The sequence below is a fragment of the Bactrocera latifrons genome, unplaced genomic scaffold, assembly GCF_001853355.1.
Source record: "Bactrocera latifrons isolate USDA-ARS-PBARC rearing strain unplaced genomic scaffold, ASM185335v1 scaffold_4, whole genome shotgun sequence".
NCBI classification, from domain to species: Eukaryota; Metazoa; Arthropoda; class Insecta; order Diptera; family Tephritidae; genus Bactrocera; species Bactrocera latifrons.
The window spans coordinates 2,668,070-2,695,054 of record NW_017537045.1 but is presented as its reverse complement, the minus strand read 5'-3'; the positions used below and the strand labels follow the sequence as shown (position 1 = coordinate 2,695,054).

Genomic DNA, 26,985 nt, shown 5'->3' with positions numbered 1-26,985 from the left:
ATATAAACTGAACGATCGGAATCAAGTTCTTGTATGGAAAACTTTCACATTTGACAAGACATATTCACGAAATTTGGTATAGATAATTTTCTAAGGCAACAMYRYAWTCTCCGAAGAAATTGTTCCAATCGGTTAACTATAGCATATAGCTTCCATACAAACTGAACATTTAGTTACTAACATAAATGCACCTGTGAAGGGTATTTAGCTTCGGTGCAACCGAAGTTAACGTTTTTTCTTGTTGTTGTTGTTATCTTTCTTGTTGTTTTTTCTGGTTGTATTGTTGTTATTGTGCCCCTTGTTGTTGTTATTATATAGCTTTATTGTCTTATAGCTTGTCATTGCCATGCTCGCATTAAATCAGAAGAATTTATGTTAATCAGACGCAACCGGCGCGTACAAAGCCGATTGCGTATACGCCATGGCATATATGCACCCAAGGGGATATATGTATGTACATACGTGTACATAGCTGGTGTTCCTCTACATGCATACAAAAGCCTTAACATCACACACACGCATAACATACATTGTGTAATTCTTCTTAGCTGCTTTCTCCGCTTTTTGTGCGGCTGTGGCTGCAGCTGCCACTACATCAGTTGCTGCATTGCTTTTGTGTTTCCCTCCCATTTATTTGCAAAATATTAGTAGCGTTTGTGTTTTTGTAGTTGTTGTACTCGTATACTCAAGTACTTCATTCACTTTCAAGTGCTGGCTTAACAACAACAACAGAAATAACAAAAATATAAATAACGCTCAAGTGTATGAGTATGAGCAAATGACAGCAAATGAGTGGCTACTTTGATATTAATGCAACAGATTTGTTGGTAACTAATAAAAATTACGTATACGCCAGAGTGTGTTTTATATGACAGGAATGTAGCGCACAAATGCTTTCTGCGCTGTTAGTGTTTTTGCATGTATGTATGCCTGTCTAATATGTGCCATGTGCACATGCTCACGTGGGCAATTGTCGTGGTAATATTCCATATTATTAATATTATACATTTTTATTATTTTCCTCTCCTTCACACAGCATTCTCAATCGAAAACTTACGCCTGATTGAATTTTATTAAATTATGGCCGTATAAAGAAGATTTGCGAACTCAACTGTTAGTGTGGAAAGTGTAGGGGTGAGAGGGGTGAGTGGGTTAAGAAAATCTAATGGTTAAGTAAAGCATATTAGCAGATATTAAGATAAAAAGACTTAGTAGCTCAGAAAAGTACTCTGAAAAAAAATAAAAAAATAAACATTTTTTACGTTTCAAATGAATAGGGAAGTAGCTTTCCAAAGCTTGTTCAGAATATTCGAACCATAGAGTAATAATCAAGTTCCGCCACATTTTGGCAATATTCGAACTTGAGATACCGAGATGAACGCAGACTTTTAAGCTCAACGGATTGGTTTTAATCGAACCGGTTGCCAAGACAGTAACTAACTTTTTCTCATTCTTAGGAACTACAACCGTGGGTCGATATGGGCCCCGAACAAAAAACTATATCGCAACTATGCTTTGCGAAATCACGCTAGTCGTACATACCAAGTGAAGATAGGTTGCTATGCACTTGGTCCTTCCATTGGATGCTTGTGCACCAACATTTTCCTTGTCCATACACAAGTATCAAATCGAAAGATCTATACGCTGGAGCATCATCTGCGCACAATATGGTGATATTCCTACTGCGGCTTCAAAAACCCTGCTGACAGCAGTTCTTTCTCATCTCGGTTGGCAATCGTTCTTGTTTTTGTGACGTATAATAGGAAGTAAATAATGAGTGATCATTCACAATTTCTTTTTGTTGAGATGAGGATCTGCTTCCAAATTGCCTATGGATCACAAAATAACACCTGTTAATAGCAGTTATTCTGCGCTTGATCTCTAGGTTTAGATTAGCTACTTATCGCATATTATCATCTGCGTACCCCAATATCATTGTACTTTTAAAGTATACAGTACCAGTGTGGTTCAAATTAGTGGCGCATATCACATTTTCCAAAAGGAGTGAGTATCACCCGTATAAAACCGCTTGTGGTGTCGAATGGTTCGGAAAGATCCTTTCCCGATTAAGGGGTTACATAGAATTTCAAAAAATCGATTTTTTTTATTGTCTTATTACATCAAATCAACACCCTTGAATATTGTCTTAATCTTTCAAGTTAATCCGAGTATTAGTTTCGGAGATACAGCTTTGAGAACTTGTGCTCTCAAGGCTAGCTATGCTGAGTGCGCTGCCTTTAAACGCGTTTTTCTCGAAACTGTGTTTTTGAAGTCGGTTGGCAAGATTTCTCGGGGAACTAGTAAACCAATACTCATGAAATTTTACATAGATCTTTGAGATACAATTCTTGTCCTATTCCAAGACTTGGACGAACATTTTTTTTCGATTACAACTATTTGAAAAAAAAACCACGGAATTTTTAATTTTTTTTGTAAAAATGTCTGCCAAAATTCAATTTTCAGTTTCTTTTTCCTTCGTTCAAGTGCTAAGTGCTAAGTTAAGGTTTTAACTAAAACACGTACTTTAACATGTAAAATATTTAAATTTTGATTTGAGAAAAAAGATGTTTGAAAAAGGCTGTTTTTACCCGAGGAAACCCATGCAATCCCTTAAAACTGCTATAACTCTGGAAATAATTGGAATTTTGAGTATTATAATTATCGAAACATGAAAAAAGAAATTTTACAATTTTTTTAATTTCTAGACTCTCCTTAATACTACATATGAACATGTGAAATATATATGTACCATATATACTTATATAACAATAATAATAAAAATTAACTTGTATTTATGAATTCTTACTGCTACCCATACATACAGCAGTCACGCTCAAACATTTTATTGGCTTAACTCTTTTAATTTGCTCGTAATTATTTGCGGGCATGCATTCGCAGAAGTTCACCATGCGGTTATAGGTAAATATGTATGTTTGTATATATATATTATGCACTTTTACATTCGTCGTTTGACATTGACTTTGCGCTTTTCCAGGTTTCGTGCTGTATGCTCTTTTCCATTAACAAAAGTATAATTAGTTGGATAATTAATAACTTCGCAAAAGTCCCGACACACTCGCTTCGCAAGGACGCAGTGTGTAAGAGTGTGCAATAGGGTGATTCAAAAAAAAAATTTTTTTTTCGTTTGGTACTCTGAAAAATGGGTTCCTAGACACCTCTAAGGAAGCCCCTCCAAGAATGAGTTCTTAATTTTAACGAGAAGGTCCTCCTACTTACAATTTTCTATTTTTTCTTATTATCATATAGAAAGTTTTATATCTCCCTTCCAACTACTTGAAAAAATATCTTGTTCCTTAGATTTTGTAGGAATTTGAATGCTCTACAAAAAAGGTCTAATACAATTTTTTCGTAAACGCAACCGCTTAAAAGATATTAACGGTTGAAGTTTGATTATTTTTGGAAAAAATGTTTATTTCTTATGAATTTTATAACTCAATAAAAAGAAATCATTACGCATGATGAAACTCGTAGTTCTGTAGGAAATTTACTGCTTTATTTTTGAGAAAATGTTTTATTTTTTATGAATTTTATAACTCAATGAAAAAAAATCATTACGCATGATAGTTCTGTAGGAAATTTACTGCTCTATAAAAGTGGTCTGTTATGATTTTTCTATTAAGTTAAGCGTTTACGAGATATTCATCGTCAAACCTCAATGCATATTAGGGTGATTCAAAAAAAAATTTTTTTTTTTTTTCGTTTGGTACTCTGAAACCTAGGCACTTCTCAGAAAGCCTCTCCAAAAACCTATGAGTTTCTTCATTCATAATAATTTAGTTCATTGAGTTACAAAATTCATAAGAAATAAAAAAATTTTTTGTTAATATCTTTCAACCGGTTGGGTTTACGAAAAAATCGTACAGACCTTTTTTGTAGAGCATTCAATTTCCTACAAAATGTAAGGAACAAGGTATTTTTTCAAGTAGTTGGAAGCGAAAAAATTTAATTTTGCTATATGATAGTAAGAAAAATAGAAAATTGTAAGTAGGAGGACCTTCCCGTTACATTTAAGAACTCATTCTTGGAGAGGCTTCCTTAGAGGTGTCTAGAAATCTATTTTTCAGAGTACCAAACGAAAAAAAAAAATTTAGTTTTTTGAATCACCCTAGTGTGCAAGTATATATGTATATGTGTGCGTATGTGTCCCGCATTATTTTGCATTTCTTCAGCGAGTTTCATTACCGAACTTTTGCTTTGTACGAGCACAGCGACTTAACCTTACTTATTTGGCATTCTTCGATTGCGTCTGTGTTGCGCCGAGGTGTACATAGGCAGTGATTTAATTGTATTTCCCGTAATTACAATATTACGCGCTTGAAACGTGAAAATTATACAAGAACTTGGCGAGACGGTGAGCTCACAGTTTTTTTGCTCAAATATTCGCTACACGTTTCACAAATGTCTTCGCTTCTATGAAACATTGGATTAAGATTTCGAAATTTGTGTAGGCAATGTGCTATACCAAAGGTGTAACAAAAGTTGTCACAGTGTTGCAAAATATTTGTTATTATTCAAAATGTCATAACAAAGAAAAATATATCGAATTGAATAATTATTTCAAAAAATTGAAACAGATGGCAACTTATGTTTTTCTTATTTTTTCAGTATCTGAGTATCAAAGGTTTAAAAAAGTTTTTGAAAAAAAAATTGGAAGTTGCCACCTGATTAGAACTTTCGTTAAAACGCTAAGTTCGATTTGGTAATCAAACTGTTGAGAATTAAGAAAACTTACATATATTTTAAGAGATCTGGACGTCTAAAAACTGTAATAACAAAAATGTGATAAAAAAATAATAAAAAATACGACAATATGGCATTCAAAAAATATACTCAAAAACCGAACAGTTGATAATATAGTAACGGGTCTAAAAAATCTGTCAGTAGCCAAATTCCAATTAAGAGCTAAAATATTCATCCAAGGAAAAATGTGAATATGAGAGTTTGTATGGATTTCTAATAAGCTCTAAAATAAATTATTAGTCAAAAATATTAATATTACAAAAGTCTTCAAAGAACTTTATCCAAATTCGATCAAATTATGAAAATTAGGAATATTCTACAATCTTGAAAAAAAATCAATAAATTATAGTATCACAATGTCGTTTTTTTTTTTTTATTTCATATTTTTACTGTTTAATAGGAAAATCTGAATAAATTATTTTTCGTATCTCCCTTTGTCTTAATCAGCGCGCTAATCCTTGTTGGCATTGACGATATGATCTTTTGCAGTAATCTGATCTCCACGTCTTCAAAGTAGCTAACCCTTCATAATCGTGAACAGATTTCCAATCAAATGTTCTCGCACCACGTCAACTGCTTTATGATTCAAATACATTGAATTTGAATTCAATCGAAAAGTTACAGTCTGCCACTGCCCCAGTTTTCATGCTCTTTCGCCTTGGCAAAATAAAAGCTAATTTTCAGCACATCGACGGTTGAATCGTGCATCTCTGAGCCTTCGGCGAACTGTTGTTGTATCCATTATTTTCTTGCGTCTGTAAGATCTTTTTAATATCGGATAGGGATTCAAAGCGAGCCAGTAGGCAAAGCCGTCGGAGGAGCCTGTCTTTGGCGATGGGTTTCGGACCATTTAAGACCAATTTTTCAGAGCAAACAAATACGTCTTTCGGAATTTTTTTTGTGAAATCCGCTGCGGAGTTGTTCACTTAATGGTTGTGTGTATCACCTAAAACTAATCGAGATAGATGTAGGGTTATGTGTATATAAATTATGAGGATAAAGAGACCAGTTCAAATCCGGGTGAGTGTCTATTCGTCCGTCCGTTTGTGCAAACTGTAACTTTAGTATACATATATATACATGTTTCTCAGCTTTGTTATATAGTTGGTTTTTCAGATGAGCGGAATCGGACCACTGCCACACCCACAAAACGCCATTAAGCAAAACGATATAAAAATAAAGAGACTGTAATTTGACACAGAAGATCGCGGAAAAAGGGGGCATATGTGAGCTAAAAACTTAAAATAAGTGGGCATGAGTGTGTGAATATCTAAGCCACTTAAGCTATGAGAAAAACAGAGACATACGTTTTATGCCCGAGATGTATATATATATAATGATTTTCGCTTGCTTGGATTTCAATCCTGTGGTTGACTTTGAGCACCTCAATGTATTTCCGAGAGCGCTACTTTTCAGAAGTGTTACCACTTGTTTTGTAAACTTCCGATTATTTTTATTTTATTTTGATAAAATTTGTGTACAGTGAAAATGAAAACTTATATTTTTAGAAAATTAAAAATATTAGAAAAAAATGTATAGAATAATTTTTCACAAAGTCAACTCGTTCAAAATTTATTCGAGGTCTAAGTTAAATCTCATACTCTAATCTCAACTTATATCTTAAAGATATAACCACTTAATTATGATATCAGTCTTGATTTTAAATTCTAATCTACCATTGAACTTCTTACCTAACCTAACCTAGCACCTGCCCAACCTAAAAAAATTTAACCTCATACAGATAAACCAAACCAATATTATCAAAATGAAATCATTAATATTTGCTACTTGAACTATGTATGTAGGCCTGTGTATATATGTATAAGTATATTATATACATATACCTGTACCTATTAAGCTGCTGCTTTAGTTATGCCCAAGCGCATAAAATTCAAATAAATTTTTTGTGCAGAATATTCGTGAAAGATTGAATAAAAGTTGTGCTGTCGGCAAGTAACACACATCTTTTTCAGTATATACTTGGGTGTACATAAAAAGAAATATACATTTATGTAAATTTGACATTGTATACATAAATAAATAATTTATATGGTTTTTCTTTCGAATTTATTTGCTTTTTTTATTTGCATTTTTTTGGCAAAATATTTGTATTTTCGCATTATTTATTAATTTATGTACCCATCAATAATAATTCCCAGTAGTAAAATTAAACGAGGGTGAAGCAGAGATGGCATGTATACAAGTAAATAAAATATTAATTTGTTATTGTTGGTATATGCTACCATTTAGTACTATATTATGTGGCATTATGTTTAAAGTTGCAAAGGTTGTTAAGGGTTCTTTATAATAGTAAACAGGAAATGGGCGTTCTGCTAAAGTAAAATTTCCCAAAAAAGAAGGCTGACAGTTTGACATTGCTTTGACGGCTAAAAATCGTCCTGTAATGTTTATACCTAGCTCATACATCTTCATACTTTATTATGACGCTGAAGTGTGACAGAAGCTTGGGTATAAGGTCAAGGGAATCTGGAATAAATACGCTGAATTTAAATCAGAAAGCGAAAAATCCACCTTTGGTCGTAAATTGATATTTCGAACCGATCGATATCAATATCAATCAAATATCGAACGCACAAAAGGAAGACCATATTGAACCTCCGACGGTCGTAATTTGAAATTTCGAACTTACCAAAAACGGTCACATATCAATTGCACTGAGAGAAGAGAATATAAAACTTTAGGGTATCCACCGATGGTTGCTAATTGATATTAAAAATCGCTTAAAAACTGTCGAATATTGAACGCACTAAGAGAAGACAATTTAAAATTTTAGGATATCCAATGTTGGTCGTAAATTGATATTTCGCACCGGCCACCGAATGAAGACTGCAAGCTGAACCTAACCGAGAGTCGATTGTGATCGACATTGATACGACTTTAGTGCCACTATGAGGTTGAGAGAGTCAACATTACATTTAGCGGTCGAATTTCATTGAGCACAAATATGACAAGAAGGTATCTTAAAAGACCGAGGTTGTAACATCTCGGTAGTCTTACTTTCGGCGAAAGAGGAGAGAAATCGGAAACCAACAAGTGCTGTCTTAACAAATTTGTGCTAGGTTCAAAGGGCTTTGAGGATTTATGAGGGCCCTATGAGCAATTGTAAATACCAGAATCCGATTTTCCAAGCGGTTCAAATAAGATCCCTGTCAAGATTGACCTCTTAGCATAACCTAATCTAAAACTTCCAGTAAAGCTAAAGATCTAATCAAAAAACGTAAATTTAGCAAATCTCTGTCGGAAAAGTCTAAAATCTTGTCTTTAAATACAACTTTGTACATCAAAAATACTCAAATTTCATCAATGGTTTAGCATTTCATTAGTGAATTTCGATTTTCAAAATAAAATTTGCTTTCCGGTACTTTAATACCTTCTGCTGGGTAAGGGCCATACATATTTTCCGCATTTAATAACCGCTAGAGTCAACGATAGCTAACCCAAACCCACACGCTTGCATGGAAAACTAAATAAACGAGGCATATTATTACCAAATTGCATTTTCATGTTTTCAATTGTTTGTCAATTTTCGTAATAAATTGCCCATTGACGTGTTAACAACCACAAATTGTTGCTATCGACGACATTTTCCACATTGACTTCTAATCTAAAGCACTATAAATAAAATACGACCTGCCGCAACCGCCCAACCGCCCAAAATATCGTGCACACAGCCAAACATTGCTGGATGGAGTAGCGCGCCTCATTTCCGCAAGAATTCCGGCGATGTCTAACTATCACTTCGACTTCGTTTTGCCATCAATCTATTTATTCGCATTATTTGTGAAAATTTTGCTACCTTTTTGTCAGTTCAGCAGCGTTTGTGCCGTATAACGGTACTTGGTACTTAAATAACGCTTACGGTTTCTACGGCCTAAACTTTTCGGTATCTCTCAAAATTCAATTGTCGACCAGTGAAGACAGGTGAAGTGTTTGCATGAAATGTCGCTTCCTGCAGCAAAGTCAACATCGCTGTCGCAGTTCGCGGTCACCGGTAAATCGTTACAGTTGCAGCTGCCGCGCCCACTGCCACAGTTGCCAACACGTAAAATTTACAATCCCGCGTACTTTTTCAATGAAACTTATCAACACGAAATCGCCAATCATTATCGTGACTACAAGCGAAGGCCACGCATACCGCGACGAAGGCGACACACAATTTTTGTACCCTACAGGCGCGCTGCTTTCTACGGTGTCGTGTCGGGAGAACCGAGAGCAGTGCTGCCAATAGCTGTGCATGATTTTCCCAGGTAATGCGAGGACATGAAGTATTATTTACAAAAAATAAAATCAAATTGAAATAAGGCACCAACACTTGCTTTTTATTACCAACAGGTCAGCCATAGGGGAGGTTAAGTCAGTTCTATTTCCCTCTAGGCTACCTTCAAGTTTGAAATCTTTATAGCAGGTTTTGAAGGTGGGATCTTCAACATGACCAATTAGGATGTGTTTATTTGTTCGATTTTGAAATTTTTATAAACTCCAACCTTAACTTTTGACAAGAATATTACTCTGATACCTGGTCTCAGCTTAAACGTAGCAAATTGTAATGTTTATAAGCTTGTAAGCACGAGTAATTCAGTCTTTTTATCAGCCGAATGGTAATAGGTTGGAACTCCGCTAACTACTTGTTATAACTCTTCACATGGTTTTGATCATACGAATAGAAATTTTGTACGTTTTGTTGGAGAATTTGGTAACATTCAGAAATTTTTTAACACTTCGCTGACCAAGTAATGCACTCCATACAAACAATCCTTTTCAATTGTGAGGTGCAATTATAAGACCGATTTCACAAAGGACTATCTTCAGTAATTCAAGGAAAATCCTCAGCTTGAGGTTTCATACTGTTTAGTGTTTTGGAAGATACATAACTAATTTGGTCATACCGTTGAAGAATTTGATGATTCTATTGCATCATTCAATCTCCCTAAACCTAAATTTTTGAGGTTTACAAAAGCTTAAAATATAACATGATCAAAAATATCGACTTCCTACTTAAATAGTTATAAAGTCCGTCGCAAATTGTTAAAGTTGTATGAAAGAAGGAAAGGTTCAAACATTCATGCACCTTGTCCCTAATTGCCTTTGCAAGATTAAGGTTGAAACAGCAGTCAAACCTTCGACAAACAAAGATACAAAGCCGAAACTCACATTGGCCGGCTAAATAAATGTACCACAATTGACTAACGTTATAAGCTGCCAAAGGGAGATCCCTTTTGCGTTAGACCATTTAACCGAATTTACTGAAATAGTTGGCATTTTCTTTTACCCTTGTCATAGAACACTTAGTACAAAGCAAACTCATTTCATTATACTGAAACTCTCTTTTTTTGATGTTTAAGGAACGGCAAAAATTATCATAATGTTTTCGTTGTTATGACAATTAACCATAGTCAATCATCGAATTAATTTTGTGGCGCAAAAGCCAGTGCGTTCATCCATTCAGACGACATGACCTAGTCAGCGTAGTTGCTGTCTCTTAACTCGCTGAATTTCGTCGTATATCGTCAAGCTCATCGTTTCAGCGACTGCGGTATTCGCCACGCCAGTTAGCTCCTCGTGCTGTCAAAAGCAGCTTTGAAATCGACGAACAGGTGGCTCTTTTCACGCGTATTTTCCAAGATTTGAGGCATGGTCAATGTCTGGTCAATTGCTGATTGTTCAGGTTTAAAGCCAGACTGATAAGGTCCAATCAGTTTGTTGACGGTGTGCTTTTATCTTTCACACTATACGCTGCATAGGACCTTATATGCGATGTTGAAGAGGCTTATGCCACGGCAGTTGGCTCAGGTCGTGTGGTCTCCCACACAACAAATAAATTCCAATCGTTTACTTTAGTATACATATATGCATCTAAAAATACATAGTTATTAATTAATAATTAGTTGCTGCAATTCATAAAAAATACTTTATTAAACTTACAGCAGATAATCTCCTCTAAGATCAGCTCGTTACGGTAAACATAATCAGAGCAGACAAAGCTTATAATTACCCGTGACATCTGGGCGCGCACTCGCCAACAATTAAATCGACTATATTAAACCTCAAGAAAGTTCTAAGAAAAAAGTTGCCACGTCCCCTCATATCTATACTAATATATAAGGACAAGGTCACCGAGTGTAATTTTCAAATGAACTTTTGCTACAACAAATTAAAAGAAGCCAAACATGTACTTTAGCGCTTCATTAAGACATTCACCTAAAAGCTGCTAACTACTAAATGCAACAGTCACACAAACATCAGCACGCCCATACACATACAGCAGTTTGTTTGTAAAGCAAAAAATCCAAAAAATGTTATAACATTTTTTATGGCCGTAGAATGTGTGTGGAAAATCCGCAAATAAAATCCACAAAAGTAAACACAAATGTACAAATACAACTATAGTAATAACAACAGCCATTTGTGTGGTAGCACAGTTGGGGGATGAGTGAGAATTGAGTGCTGAGTGCTGAGTGCCGTTGGGTGGATATAAAGCGTCAACTAACGGTAAATGGCGGTGCCGTCGCATATAAATATATATGAAAGCATTATTCTATGTATTTATGTATATGTGTAGATAAGCGCCTGTTGCATAGTATACGTGTATCGTAGCTAAGTTGTACAATGCGGTGAATGTGTTGAATATCCTAACAGAAATTATGAAAATAAGTTTTCACTAGAAAAAAAAAAATGTTGTAGTTTTCGCTAATGAAGAGCAGTATTGTTGGAAATCGCCAAGTGGATAGAACATTGGGTTAATTGTGTCGAATATATTATACAAATTTATTAAAAAAAAAAAAAGAATATTATTTTTTTCAAACGCAATTAGATCGGGATAGATAATTTTTAAAAGCAGAAAAAGCCATAGTACGATGGAACACATTGGAAACGAAAGTTAAAATAACAAAAAATAAAGGTTAAAAATTTACTTGCGATCTTCGTTTGGGATATTTAAATTTTTCTTTTGTACAAAAAATTTCGTTCACGAAAAAATTTGTTGTATACGCAAACTTACATTCTTTTGCCCCAAATAACTTGTTTTTTTTGTTTCTTAAATTAAATTATTAAAGTGGAGCCATTCGAATCGAAAAAACTCTCAACTCAAAATATCATTTCTTTCAAGTCGTTAGAATTTATAAGTATTTATCGAAAACTTAACTGTCTAATGATACAAAAATCTTCTTTTTCTGTATTGGCGTAGACACCGCTAATGCGATTACAGCCGAGTTAACAACAGCGGGTGCTGCGTCGATTACTTTCAGAGCTGGATTGTTTTCGTTCATTCGGACAACAAAACCTAGCCAGCGTAACCGCTGTCTTTTAATTCGCTGAACTATGTCAAATTCGGCGTATATCACATACAGCTCATCGTGCTATCGAATGCGATATTCGCCGTGGCCAACGCGCAAAGGACCATAAATCTTTCGCAGAACTTTTCTCTCGAAAACTCGCTACTTTGACTCATCAGTTGTTGTCACCGTCCAAGCCTCTGCTTCATATAGCAAGGGGTGAATAATGAGTGACTTATAGAGTTTGGTTTTTGTTCGCCGAGAGAGGACTTTACTTCTCAATTAACTACTCAGTCCGAAGTAGCAGCTGTTGGCAAGAATTATCTTGCGTTGAATTTCCAGGCCGACATTGTTGCTGGTGTTAATACTGCTTCCAAAATCGACGAAATTATCTACAACTTCAAAGTTATGACTGTCAACAGTGACATGAGGGCCAAGTCGCGAGTGCGACGACTGTTTGTTTGATGACAGGAGATATTTCGTCTTGCTCTCGTTCACTGCCAGAGCCATATGCTTTGCTTCCTTGTACAGTCTGGAGAAAGCAGAACTAACGGCATAATATATGATACGCCAGCAGCTGTACGCTCCTATGGAAGATTGTATTTGCTCGATTAAGTTCTGCAGCTTGCACGATAGGGATATCTAAGTTTAAACATTCGTCATCGACCGCCATTGGCCAGCGCGAGGCCAAATCTGAACATCATATTAAGCGAGTGTTCGTTTCAATATTAAGCTGTTAGGTTTTCGTATCTATATTTTGCCGTTTATCAATTGACCCACCCAAACTACTTGGATCACTCGTAACTTCTTTAAGATATTCCGCAACTTTTTTTGGAGGATGCTTTTTTGTGAGACCAATCAAGACAAGCCATGTATCGTATCGTACTTTAAATGAAGGACAAAAATGATGTACTATACTATTGGTATAGAAAAAAACCTTAAGATCAATTGTTGAATATAACGATTAAAGGATGGATATCGTCGAGGCCGATCGTTGTAAAATCGCGAAACACTCAATACAGTTTTGAAGGCAATGATTAGAGGTGATGGAAAATGGATCACATCAAGCAAAAAGTTTGTGGTCGACTCGCGGTGGGCCAGTGCAAACTGTAACTGCCAGGAAAAATTTGCGCTGTTGTGTTATGAGCTGCAACCCTACGGTGACCTGCAATGACAGCAATTGGACCGATTAAATTAAACTATCGCGTAGAAGTGTCAAGCTTTGGTTAATATGTCCGATAAGCTGTGACAGCTTGGTTGTGATAATTTTAAGCAACAACTTTATAGTTGGGATCTGGCATGAAGTGATTACTAACTGTTTCAGTCTATGATCACAGATATTGCTGCTGAAACATTTGGCTCAAGAGAATCGTATGAAAATGGATTATCTCAGTTTTTTAACTATGAAATTGAGGTATAATGAAATTATGTTCAAAATACCAGCATGTTATGGAACAAAACGGTGCCTATTTCATGGAAATCGAAAAAATACAACCAAATACAATGCAATTCAGTGCAAAATAATGGATTCCTTTTTACTAGACCTATCCTTCCGGGTATTTAAATCTCCACAGAAAAGCTTTCAAAAAAAATCAAATAACAAAATTAAGATGCAGTAGGCTAAGATTTTATAAGTTTTTTGGTTAGCTTAAGCAGATTTTAGCGCTTTTCAAAAACTTTTTCCCTCAGTAGTTTACACTACATACACCACACATCGACCTTGAAGAGCTTTTGACTAACAACGCTACTTTTTTGTGAATTATCCAACAATAACAGCACATCAACGATAACTTGACGTGCTATTGTTCTCAAACCGCATTTACAGCAAATAACGGTATATTGTGTCCAGCGCCAGTTCGAAGTTGAAAGACTCATTTACTTTGAGTGGCCTCTCAAGAGCTTTAAGTTTGTTATCAACTTTTTGGGTACACTTGAAACACTGTGCTCTATGTGTTAGCAAAGTGACCAGCCAGGCATGCATTAAGTCATAATAAATTATTCAGAAAGGTAGCCCTTACGCCAAGCCACCTGTCAGGGATGACAGCCTTCTCAAGCTGTAGATACGTCTGTGTGCAACAAGCTATACAACATAAAGCTTAGCAACAGCGTACAGTTAACCGCAAAAATCCAACAATACGGACGCATAGAGCTACGGAAAACTGTGGGATCTTTTGTCTGTTTTTATTTTCACTTTCGACTCTCCACTGTCTTATTACTCACTTTTTATTTCTGCTTATTTGCTGCTTTCTCCTATATGTATGTGCATTTGTATGTAGTGTGTAGAAATTTGTATTGTTGGACCCTCGGTCGACTTGTTGTTTAATGCCTGAACACACATTGGACTAATTACAGATTCACTGCCGTTTATACAACACCGCGCGGTCGTCAGACATTGTGCGAGAGCGCGCCGCCAGACGATACGTACAACGGGACAGTGCGACGCATTCGTCAGGCGCACAGCTATAAGGAACTTAAGTTGCTGGTCGACAGACAGTTGCGGTGGAGGCACAAGCAGGGCGTGACCAATTACTGCAACGGAAGGATTGACGCGCGCTATCGTCAGCGCCCGAACGCCGAAGGTGAAGGGTTTTGTAGTCGCAAAGCGTTTAAGTGTACCACAACAGGTAAAGGTGAAGACGAGAAGACATCAAAGCGGCAACTAAATAGCGGCGCTGACGTCAATGCAGACAGCGCTAATGCTAATGGAAAACTGTACGATTGCAATGATGGGTATGCTGATGATTACGCTGACAATAGTGTTGCAAATGACAGCGTAGGGAAAGTGAAAGCACCAGCATTGCAAGTGACACGTAGTAAAGAAGCAAATATTAAACAAACTTGGTACCGAAAACTGCCAGCGGCTAAACAAACAGCGCGCACAGCTAGTGCAGAAAGTGCTGGTCACAGAGTAACACGAAATCAGCATTGCGCTACAGCATTTACGAAGGTTAGCACGTACGCACACAAAACGCGACCACATACCGTTAATTACCACAAAAACGTACCAACGTTTAGTGTAACCACTGATGGGGCTTTAAGTACCACCGAAAGCTACTTGCGCTTAGCTTGTGAATACTACGAGCAAAGAGTGTTGCGACACGTCGAGTACCTACAAGCAATCGGCCAGCGGAACGCCGCGCGTCGCGAACAGCGTAGACTCGCCACAGCGTGCGTACAAACGTCACAAACGACGCGTAGCAGCAGCAACGAAGGCACAGTTTCGCGCGACAGCAGCACCAGCAATACGCCGGTTGGTACGCCACGCGTGCGTAGCGCAGAGCATTGCTTTCGTTTGACCAATTTATTGCGGCACATTGGCCGTAAGCGCAGTTTCAAAGTTGGCTGTAGCGCCACTGATATAAGCGCGCCGCAACATAATCCGTGCGCGATACGCGTTAACATTAAACCGTTTGTGGGGTGCGCTGTAAAAGCATTAAAGGCGACGCGGCAAAAGAACGTCGCGGCGTCAATTACGCCGACCACGCCAGCAGCGCTTACAGCGCGTACGCCTGATGGTTGTAGCATGAACGATTATCTGAATGCCAATTCGTCAACCGCAATAAGTACAACAACAGTGGCAGCACGCGCGCATTTCCATGAATTAATTGATCATCTAATGCAATTAGAGATAAGTGACATTGATGCGTCATTGCCGAAAATTACATTAACAGACTGTTCGACTATCGGTAGTGCGGAGCCAGTAGAGGTAGCGCATACAGACACGACAGCAACAAGCCATAGCAACGATAACGCTTTTGCATTTCAATTTGACAACGTTTATAATAGCAACAATTTTAGTGCCTACAACGCGTTCGATACGCAAGTCGCTGAGCAAAAGCAACTAGAGCAACAGGTACGCACAGCGGCGCGTCGTAAAGGTTTCACGCTCAGGCAAACAAAATTCGGTACATCGTATTCGAGTCTCGATATTCCCGACGAAGTCCACTATAACAGCGAGGCGAGGCCACCGTAAAAGGTGAGACACGAATGCGGACGAGCAATATAAAATTTTATGTTATTATTTTCAAGATGTTGAGTTCTGTGCTCTGAGGATAGATTCACAAAAATCTTGTGGATAATGGATTGTAAGAGATCGTGAGTTCATCGGTTTGATTCTTTTTTTGCTTTTCGAAGATATGAACATACTACTTTCTACATATCGCTTCATTGTAAATTTAGGTAATTTCAAAGGCCTAATGACTTCAAATCGGCTCAGAAAAATTCTAATCACTTAAATCGTCATATTTAAGACCCAGCCATATAGAGACAAGCCTTGAAATCGGTCACTTTTATGTTGCTAAGGTCTTTAGTCTTCATATCTTCACTTTGAAATGCAGTTATTTATAATATGCCCCACTGGGCAACCTGTTTCCTGCTGTACTCGGGTAAGAAGGTCCTACGAATAGAAGCTTTGACAATAAGTTTGTTCTGTACTGGTCTATGGCATTTGCTGCCCTTATTTCTAAATAATTTCACATTTACTGGGATCTCTGCGGATATAATTCAAGCGTTAATTATTATTGGTAGTACAAGTGACAATATTTTAACAAACTATAAATACGGAGCTGAACCTTTGGAAAGATGTGACGTAGACCTGCAAGTACTGTGGCGTTTCATATTGATTCCAACATATTTTTAGGTCCGGTACATTCCGGGTTTTATACTTGTCTTAAAATGAGTACTTTACTTGAAGACTTTAGAGTTGGTACACAGTTTAGCCGATTTGTAACCACTTTCACAAACCGGTACCTACAGATAAATGCACGTTACTTCAGATATGTTTTCAGATTTCTTCTTATTTGGAGTCTTTATGTCGTCTAAGAAGAAAATATGTGCTGAAAAAGCTTTTAAAAACTTAGATTTACCCCTTTAGACAGAAGACGCTGGTTTTAAGGCGCCGTTTAGTGCTCCCACTCTTGAATGTAGAACAAGAAACATTTTATATACATGAGCAGAAACTAAAATGTGTGTATTTTTTGAATGCAGCCTCTCTGACCCCTAATATTTAAGGCTGCCAAAGCTTAAAAGCTTCATTAAATATTCATCAGCCGTTTTTAGCCAGCTAAAAAATGGCAGGTATGTGTCAAAAGTTCACAAAAGAATTTAACAAAAGAATTAGTAAGGGCTAGCTGTGAGCTAATTTTTTAATGCGTTAAAATAGATACATATCTTAAATTTTGAATAAAATAAACTTGACTTTTCAACTACGTGGTAGCTTTCATGTGCTTTTCCAGCGTAAAAGTGAAAGCTTAGTACTTATTTTTACTGAGATTATAATATGTTAAGAGGCATGGAAACTAATTACAGCCAATTTATCTTTTTTTGTTACCTTTTATTATTCTACTACAAATAAAAAAAATAACCAAAATTATTTTATCTTTTTCCCCCCACAGCCTTGCCATCACTGTTTGTACAAACTCAAGTGTCCTGCCACTTCACGCAACTTAAGCACAGCAGAAACTACTTCATCTCTCGAGAAACTCAATAAATAAGCGAAGTGTAGAAGAATTAACGAACCAACAACCGATCGATATCATCGTTAGCCATCGTAACTTAACATTTTTCGTGCGAGCAGTCATTCATTCATTGTCCAACTGAAGTGCGACATCAAGTGTGTCAAGGCGCAGAAGACCGTTACCACCGATAACATTATTGTGGTTGTTATTTTCTTTTGATTTATCCAACGGTTTTTCGCGCATCGTCGTCGCTGTAAACAATGGTTGCAATCGAACATCGTCAAAAGTCATCGACAGCAGCAACAGCAACAGCGACAGCGTCTTCAGCAGCAACAATCAATATAGCCGTATTATCGCCAACATCGTCCGCCTCATCAACATCGGCTGCATCGAATACGACCACCACCACCACTTCGAGCATTCAACAACAGCAGCAGCAACAACAACAACAATTACAAATAAAGAAAGAGGAGCAGGAGGAGAAACCGCATTTGGTGGACGACGAGATATTGAAAACCAATCAGAAATCGCCAATAAAACAGAAACTGGCTAAAATGTCGGAGTTGGAATCACCCGCCGAGATACAAAATTCGGAGAAGAAACAAGCACATAAATCTACTGCCGGCGCCGTCTCGAAGAGTGCGGTTAGTCAGCGTAATGTCGATATAAAGATTGCCAAAAAATCGAACTTGGATGCGGCCACTAAGGAGCTTACGAAGAAAGTACTCAAATTGGATTTGACGGGGAAGGAGTTGGACGAATTTTCGATTAAATCACCCAAATCTCCAATTGGTAAGTAGCAACTATGATAGGAAAGACACTTAATAAAAAGTTAGCAGAAACTTAAAAAAAATAAACATATTTGTTCAGTGTACAGAAAAGCATGTATGCCAAAGGGAACATAACTGGTTAGATACCTAACCACAACTCTGAGTTTGATTTTGATTAGACTGAAGAATTGAATTAACGGCTTCTTTTGATATATTTCCAAAAATCCTGCCGCAATACTACGAGTTATTATAGTAATCCAGCAAACGCTTAATATATCCCAAGTGGTTGGCAATATCTAATTTGCCGCAACCATAAGAGATCTCTTACAGCTGACTGATAGTCTGATAAGAAGTATTAAGAAGTTTAACGTATTAAGAGGTAGTGTTCTTTGAAAATAACGCCACGGAAATTCACGCATAGCATTATATGACGCTCTAGCTGAGAAAGGTTATACTAAAGCGTAGTACTGCACCTGCCACAAAGACCTCCACACAGTCTTCTTAATGTGCATTGAAAACAGCGTAATCCAAATGGTTCGCAAATAGTAGTTAGTCCCTGAGGACCCAATGGCTGTCTCAACATCCGAAGCCCTTGTATTAGAAGCCCAGCAATCGCCTAAGAACCGAGAGTCCACTCAAATAAACTAAATTGTTAAAGGTAAACCCAAGTTAATATTGTCTAAAATTTTTATGTTCACAAAAAAATTACAATCTTTTGATCATAAACACCATTGAAGTGTGTACATTTCTTCCGAATGGTTATAATTTATAAAATTTTATGAGTCAAAAACTTTTTGCTGTGCTGCAACTTTTTTATAGAAAAAAAAAAACAGAGAAACTTCAAATTTGATGAGGAATGTTCATACTCATTCAAAAGGATATTCTTTAGCATTTATTTTTTTAAGATTATCTCTTTCAAATATTGGCCGCGGCAACATCTCAGATAGTCCATCCGTCAACTGGCGAATGATACGCATGATATCTTCCTCAAAGGCCTGAATCCAAGCGGGAGTGTCCACATAGACTTTTATCCGCACTTGGTGGCCAATTGACCGGTCCAAAGCATGAAATTATCTGTTCATTGACGTTTTCTCCCAATAAATCCATTGAATGACGCGATGTGTGGGAAGTGGCCTCGTCGTGTTGAATCAAATATCACCGAGATCAGATATCAAATAGTCGGTTATCATCACGGTCACCATTGACAGTTTGTTCTTACTTTTGAAGATATATGACCGAACATTCCACCGGCTCACAAACCACAATAAAACCGTTGTTGTTTCTGGATAAAATGGCAGCTCTTGAATCGATTCAGGTTGCTCTTTGTCCCAAATGTGGCCATTTTGTTTGTTTACAAACCCATTGAGCCAGAAAAACGTCGGTTCTTCTTGGAACTTTTCAAGAACCCATAGAGCTTTGCGATGCCACTTGAGAAGGTCGAGAGCCTTCAGTTCTTGCAGTTTTTGACGTAAGATGCGTCAAGTCGTTCTATACATCAGGGTACACTCTCAGCTACGGCTGCTATGCCTTCTTCACTGCGCGCCATGGTATAGATATGGTATATTCGGTTGAATATTATCCAATAATGAATGCTGAATCTCTAGATGGGTGATGGTGCTGCGAATAGTACCCTTGGTAGGCTGATTAGGTTTACCATAAGTTGAGCGAAGTACGCGAAATATATTCTTTACAAAACGGGAATTTTCGTAATAAAGTTGAACGAATTGTAAAAACTGTTCAGGTGTAAGTCTTCCCTTGGTGAAATGCCAGACAGCACTGAACAAAAATAACTCACGCGTGATCTGTTAAAAAAAAGCTATTAAAAAAGCACCTCTATTTGGATAAATTTCTTCTCTCTTTCTTTTAACCTACATACATAAATTCACTGTTTAATTTCTTGCAGCGCGCTTACCACATCAAACATCACTTACCTCCTCAGTCGATGTGGAGGATCGCAAAACGTTACGTGAGGCCTTATACCAGGGTATATTTCATCGTCATCGAAGAACCATCTTTGCCGTCGGCAGCTTCTTACGCATGTTACGCAGTCGCAATTCACAATACAACACCATACGCAGCTCATCCGAGGGCGAGGATGTGGATGAGGTTAGATAAGACAATGAAAATGTGTAGACACACCAATCTACAGTTATAAATCAATAAATTAACGGTTATATGAGAAAGAAAGATACAAAAAATCATACAAACACATATGCATGCATACAAACAATTATATATTATATGTATATGTATCATAAAGCATAGGAGGTAATGATAAGCGTATATATGTTACGTGAGCGATATAAATAAAATATTACTGTTAACAAATGCAAATCATACAAGCAGAGATACAACAAATAGGTACAATGTTGATGGTGCGTTAGTGCGGACGCGCCTGAATCTACCACATATTCAGTTATATATTTATTTGATGGTATGAATATACGCCGTCTACGCTACGCCAAACCTTCTAGCGTGAGGAATCGAACAAGCAAGTGGTATAAATGCAAGCGACTGGTATAAACTGTAAGTAGCGCAAGAGCAAGCGTTTTTCTATCACCTTTGTGCACTACACACATGCTCTCTTGTATTGAATGGAACTATACTGTTGCTCGCCATTTTACATTTTTTGGTAAGCAAGCGGCGAAACGAAGACGGTTAAGGCAGGCAGACAATACACAATAACAAGGAAGCCACACATATAGTAATGTCTGTCGCACCACACTCATATATACATATATACATATAGACACACATATATCTAATTATTTAACGAAAGTTGTTAGTTTATTAGTGAAAAGGTGAAAATATTAACGCAAGAATATTTACGATATTTACGAAAATTGCGAAATAGAGAGTGGTTCTATTTATTTTTCTCCACAACACATGCATTCATACATATATATGTATGTAATTACCAAAAAAAAAAAAAAAAAAAAAAAAAAAAAAAAAAATAAAAAAAAAAAAAAAAAAAAAAAAAAAAAAAATGCAAAAAATTCTAAAAAAAAGTAATAATAAACATATTTTGTAGCCCCTTTCTTAGTTCTACTTAGCATGTAGCTTTGTAACTAAATAATTATGTAAGCCCTGCAAGTGTATGAAATAATTTGAAGATTGTAAGTATATTTTGCACGATTCATTAAAATTTTAAGAAATGTCATTTTATAACTGAAAAATCGCTTGCTTTAATGTATTCGTGTAGTACTTAGTTTTCTTACTACGAAAAAAATCGAGCAAAAAAAAATATATATACACATACATATATGAAGAAAATATTTTAAATCAAATGCATATAAACCTAATAAATTTGTTATACGAGTAGTTGTCGCATGTATGAGATAAACGACTTTTATTATATACATACACATAAACATGAGTAATATTTTTCAAACAGTTTTGCTTAACACATTCCGTATAAGCCGAATAACCTCGAATTAGTTACTTACATACATAATAAATGATATAAATATATAATAAATAAATAACACAGAACTTTTTATTAAAAAAAAAATGTAAGTAGGTTAGGTTAGGTTAGACGAACCGTTTGACACGCCACACTTACCCTTTGAGCAAAAAATAGTAGGGCTTTGTTTATAAATCTAAAATGTTTAATTTTTTCTTCAAAGTCTATGTCATCCACCTCGGAGCTAAATCAGGCGAATGCAGTAGTTGCGGCACGATATTGGTTGAAACCCATACTTCCGACCTCTTTTTACGAATACTTTCACGCAAATGACACATAACACTCAAATAGTATTCCTTGTTGACAGTGTGCCGATCGGAAGGAATTTGGAGTGCACCACACATCGGTAATCGAAGAAAGCTGTCAACACGACCTTGATTTTTGATCTGCTTTTACGTGGTTTTTCAACTTCGGCTCACTTTTGCTACCAACTAATCAACTAATCTTTCGAAATTCTTTTCCCACAACCCTCCGATATTCCAACGATGCTAGTAAGACGGTTAATCGTGGACTTATAAGCATCATTTCCTTTATTTTATTGACGTGTTCAATGTTGATAGTCTTCCTGGACGTGGTTGGTCGTCAACGTGTTCTCGACACTCTATGAATAATTTGTACCAATCAAATACCCTTGCTCGCGACTATCAATTTTCACCGAAGGCCTTTTCCAATATTCTGAACGTTTCGGCACCAGAAATTTTATTCCACACACAAAATTTAATGGTACATCTTTGTTGAATACTTTCACTCATCGTTAATATCGCCGAATACACTTTATGTCCTTCTGAAAGACATGAGTGTACTGAATACTAATGAATAATACGGTGGCGGTAATACTAACCTAGAAAAAAAATGTATTTCGACAAATGGGGTTTCGCGCCAAATTTAAATCACAGTAGTAGATCTACTCCTATAGTAATGCCTGATTGAGATTTGGAAGAATTTCATTAAGTTCCCAAAGATGCGAAATGGAGGAAGGAATTTTCTTGATTCTTCAAACCGCAAGTCTAGTATAATAATAATTCTGAGAAGAGAGTTTAAATATCTCATCCACCTTTAATTCAAATTTCGAATCTTCGTGTTTTAGAAATTGTGTTCAGAAATAATCAGAGCACTCATCAGCAGTTCGGTATAAGAGAACTGTGTGATGGAGTTTCAAGCTCTCAGCGGAGAGAAAACAGCGGCACCTCACAACGCTAAATTGTACCAAAAAGAGACAAAAAAAGAGAGAAGCCAAAATGCATGAGTACGAAGAGTTTGCCAAACTGGTCGGCAGCGGTAATACTCGAAAATTCTACCGAGCATACTCTTGTAGAACCCACAGAGCTGATCTAGTAGCTAAGCATACTGAAATTTTGGAGGGAGCACTTCTCTAACCTGCTGACTGACAGTGAAGAAAGCAAAACATCAGGAGATGGTGAACCCGATTCCCCAATCGATAACCCCAACTGGGGTTGAGCAAACCAAAAGCTTCGTCAGGATCGGCAAGGACCTCTCTGAGCCGTTCGATACCAAGGGAGGTTTCAGACAAGGCGACGTCGTAACATGCGGCTTCATTACTTCTGGAGAACATAGTTCGAGCTACAGATCTGAATAGAGAAGGTACAATATTCTAAAAGAGTGTATAACTGCTGGCATCCGTTTACTATATTGATATCGACTTCCTGCCCACGATACTGTTGACAGTCATAACTTCGAAGTCGCATTAACATAAAAAATAATATCAGCCTCGAAATCCGACACAGAATAACTCTTGTCAACAGGTTACACTGGCTAGGTCATGCATACGAATGGCGAAAGCACTCCAGCTCTGAGAGCATAGATAGAGAAGCAGAGGAGGAGGAAGGACTCCACTTCGTCGGAAAGATCAGGTGGAGAAGGACCTGGCTACACTTGGAATCTCCACTTGGTGCCAAATAGCGAAAAAGAAGAAAAACTGCCGCTGTTGTAAACTCGGCTATAACCGCTTAAGCGATGTCTACGCCACTAAAGAACAAGAAGTATATAAAAATGTTATTTAAATTAAAGCATCTGATAAAATAACTGTATTAATATTATGACATCAGGCGATTGTATATTGTATGTACTTTTCCTATAAAGATACACATTATATTACAAAACATAAAAACTAGTAAAAAATAACTTTAAAATAAGCCGTGATTTAGATGTGTAATTCATCGTTGAAATTGGCACGATTGTATAATGAACGGTTAGCGCCATAGTTGTTGCGATTCAAACCCAAACAACCACGACGCCAGAGGGCCACAGACCCTAACAATATTGGGACGCACAATAAAATACCAGCAATCAGGCCGATTAAGAAGAGACCCACATTCGAACTACTACCAACTACGCTACATTTTAAACTATTCTCCTCCGTGGCAAGTTGAATGAGCGGTACACTTCGTAAAGCGTTCGGCACATAGCAGTTGACATCGTGTGTCCACAATGGAGTGGTGTTGTTTATTTGCACCATCAAGACTTCAATGAGCCAACGATTGCTGCAGTCACAGGTCCAGTAGTTGTAGCGCAAATCCAGTTCGGTTATTTTGTCCCAACGTTCAAATAATTTATGCTCCAAAGCTGTTAAGTTGTTATTGTGAATGTGCAGCTGAAAACGGTAAAAATATTTATGATTTAGTACTGAAGGGCGCATTCATTATTTTAAATTTCAAATGGTTAACAGCAGTTTATGTCTGTGACTCTGACTCACATAAAGAAATTACATAAAAGACTCACAATAAGGAGCCAAAGGTCAACTTGGATCAGAATCTTTGGATTTTGTACAGAGTAATAGGACCAAAATATATCGCAAGAGATCTTGTGATCTCTTTGCTCTCAGTTAGGACATTCTCTTCTTAGTTGTGAGGCCTTTAAGAGGCCATTGCTCTATTGGCGTCCATGCTTTAAGGTTGGAAGTCTTACCAGATACCATCTGCAGGAGATATAAGAAAGAAGATGAGGTGGAAACAACTCAACACTTCCTTTTTTACTGTCCCGCGTTTGGGAGGTCAGCACTTAAACACTTGGAAGCGTATACCTTCAGACATCTCACCGAACTACTTATCCGTGTAGAGATTGTAACTCTATAGAGTGCTAAACCGATTTGAACATTTTCTTTGGAGTGATTATTATACTCAAGACGATTTAAAATTAAAAAACTTAGAAGGTTAGGAGATGTTAATAATTTATAAGTCAGTTGTATTTGGAAAAGGAAGACGCAGTGCAACAGATTATTTAACTGAAAGGGTTTAAGCACTTGCCACCTTTTCAAAAATATATTAAATTATTATGACCGATTTCTGTATGATATATTAAATTATTTAAATTTTCATAATAATTTTCAAAGGAGTTGCCACCAGTTAAAAGTTTTTAGTTCAATATATCTAATGAAATTTATATTTTATTATTTGTATTTAATTAATTCAAATATTTCAATTTGATACCCATTTAAACAGGTTCAAGGCACATTTCTGAAAATTTTACACTTCAAAATTATTTTTCTTTCTTTCAAACGAATTTTAGCATAAAAACAGCAAATATTAAAAGAAAAAGTTGCCACCTGTTTGTAAGATTTAATGTTAAAAATTTTTATTTCTTTAAATCGTTTTGGGGAATACTGCAATACGACAGTGCTTTGCCTGAAAATTTCTGTTTTTCAGACTATCTTGAGACTTAAGATATCTGAGCTTCTAGAGGGCCACATTATACATATATTACTTTTCATTAAACAAAAGTTGCTTTTAACCTAGCAAAAAGCTGTACTAATGCTCAAAGCAAACTATACGTTGGATTGTGAAAAAACTTTTGTGAACACGGGTACTATTTTGGTCTAAGTTCTTAAGTCAGGTTTAAGTGTAATTCATAAATGTAGAGTGCAGCCACATTTTCTACATAACATCTCTGCAATTTACCTTCTCCATTGGTGGATAAGACAATATTTCTGGGTTTGTTGTGTTCTTCGAAAATGCTCTCACATCGATTCTGCCCAATTTCGGATTGCTCGCCAAGATTAGAGTGGTTAAGTCTACAATGGGTGAAAATTTTAATACTAACACTTTCAAAATCTGTACGTTAATAGCATACTCTGCAACTCCGCAAATGCGCCGGCACCGATTTCCTCCATATCTGGCATATAAGACATGCTCAAGTACCTCAAAAGCGGTAGAGTTGGAAATATGCTGTTTATATACATAGATTGAAATTTAAAGAAATCAAAGTAAACTATTTCAACAACACGTACTTATCTCCAGTCAAATTGCCGATAGGATTTTCGTCGAGTACCAATTCACGTAGGTTTGACGCCAAGTTCAAATCATCTGGGAGCTCATCGAACAGGTTGCCGGTTAAAATGATTGTTTCCAAATCACGTGGGCCGTGAAACAGATAATCGGGTAGCTCTGATAGTTCCATGAATGACATGTCCAAGGTCTTGAAATATGTATTTGTAGAATGAGAGAGAAATTAATATACATATATGCAATTTGTTAGAATGGTTAACGTGGTCCCAGTATATTAAATATAACAGCATATGTATATGTGTGGTTCCAAGTAAAGGTTCTTTAATCTAAGCAAAGCGAATGCAATGCCTGAGTTTGATGAGAAAGTCAAGGTAGTTATTCACATGACATTTCAAATGGTATTAAGTGCCAGCTGTTTACAAGATGGACGACACAACCCCAACTTTTTTTAAAATTATTCGGGTCTTCATTTTAATAGATCGACTTCGCCTTACTTTGGCTGCCATGTGAGATCTCTATAGAAATGAACGTTAAATTCTATGATCTTCTTGTACCTTTATTGCGCTTAGTGCTAAGTTCACGAGCGAATATTAATACAACCGAAACCAGAAATCAAAGTTCTCTTGATCAAGGTACATCTACACATAAGCGGAATGTGTTAAAGCGTGTCGGACGAATTAGATGTAAATATCCACATTATTTCGGTACCTAGCCATAAGTAGGATGAATGAACAAGGTGTGAGTATTCACTGGGATCCTTTTAATATATCAAAAGCTGCATATTAAACTGGTTTAATAAAAGTAATAATACCAAGTTTGTCGGTATTCAGCATATTGGATGGAGTTCAGACTTAATTTACAAGACCAACCGGTTCAGGTACAGTATAATCCGAATATAACGACCTCGCTTACAGCGTCCGACCGCTTTTAGCGACGTAAACGCAACTTAAAGTTTGGTTTTAGTACAAATTTTTGAAAAAAACATTGCTTAAAGCGTCACCG

The 26,985-nt window shown here is 36.7% G+C and overlaps 2 protein-coding genes across 4 annotated transcripts in view; one reads left to right on the top strand and one right to left on the bottom strand.

Annotated features, from left to right (window-relative positions):
* LOC108972492 (probable protein phosphatase DDB_G0282105) overlaps positions 1 to 20,972 on the top strand; it is an 84,474-nt gene extending 63,502 nt beyond the window's left edge. The window contains exons 4-5 of the mRNA XM_018939108.1: positions 17,447 to 18,301; positions 20,183 to 20,972. Of these exons, the coding sequence (XP_018794653.1) occupies positions 17,770 to 18,301; positions 20,183 to 20,394 (744 nt within the window). The 5' untranslated portion in view covers positions 17,447 to 17,769 and the 3' untranslated portion in view covers positions 20,395 to 20,972. The remainder of the gene's footprint in view (positions 1 to 17,446; positions 18,302 to 20,182) is intronic.
* A 2,818-nt stretch (positions 20,973 to 23,790) lies between these two features.
* LOC108972399 (leucine-rich repeat neuronal protein 2) overlaps positions 23,791 to 26,985 on the bottom strand; it is a 10,149-nt gene continuing 6,954 nt past the window's right edge. For 2 of the 3 annotated variants that reach the window (XM_018938956.1, XM_018938957.1), the window contains exons 4-7: positions 25,986 to 26,173; positions 25,829 to 25,923; positions 25,657 to 25,769; positions 23,904 to 24,353 (exon numbers count right to left, since the gene is read on the bottom strand). In XM_018938956.1, coding sequence (XP_018794501.1) covers positions 23,904 to 24,353; positions 25,657 to 25,769; positions 25,829 to 25,923; positions 25,986 to 26,173 — 846 coding nt within the window. Of the gene's footprint in view, positions 24,354 to 25,656; positions 25,770 to 25,828; positions 25,924 to 25,985; positions 26,174 to 26,985 lie in introns of all 3 variants that reach the window. The other variant, XM_018938955.1, reaches the window with a different exon arrangement.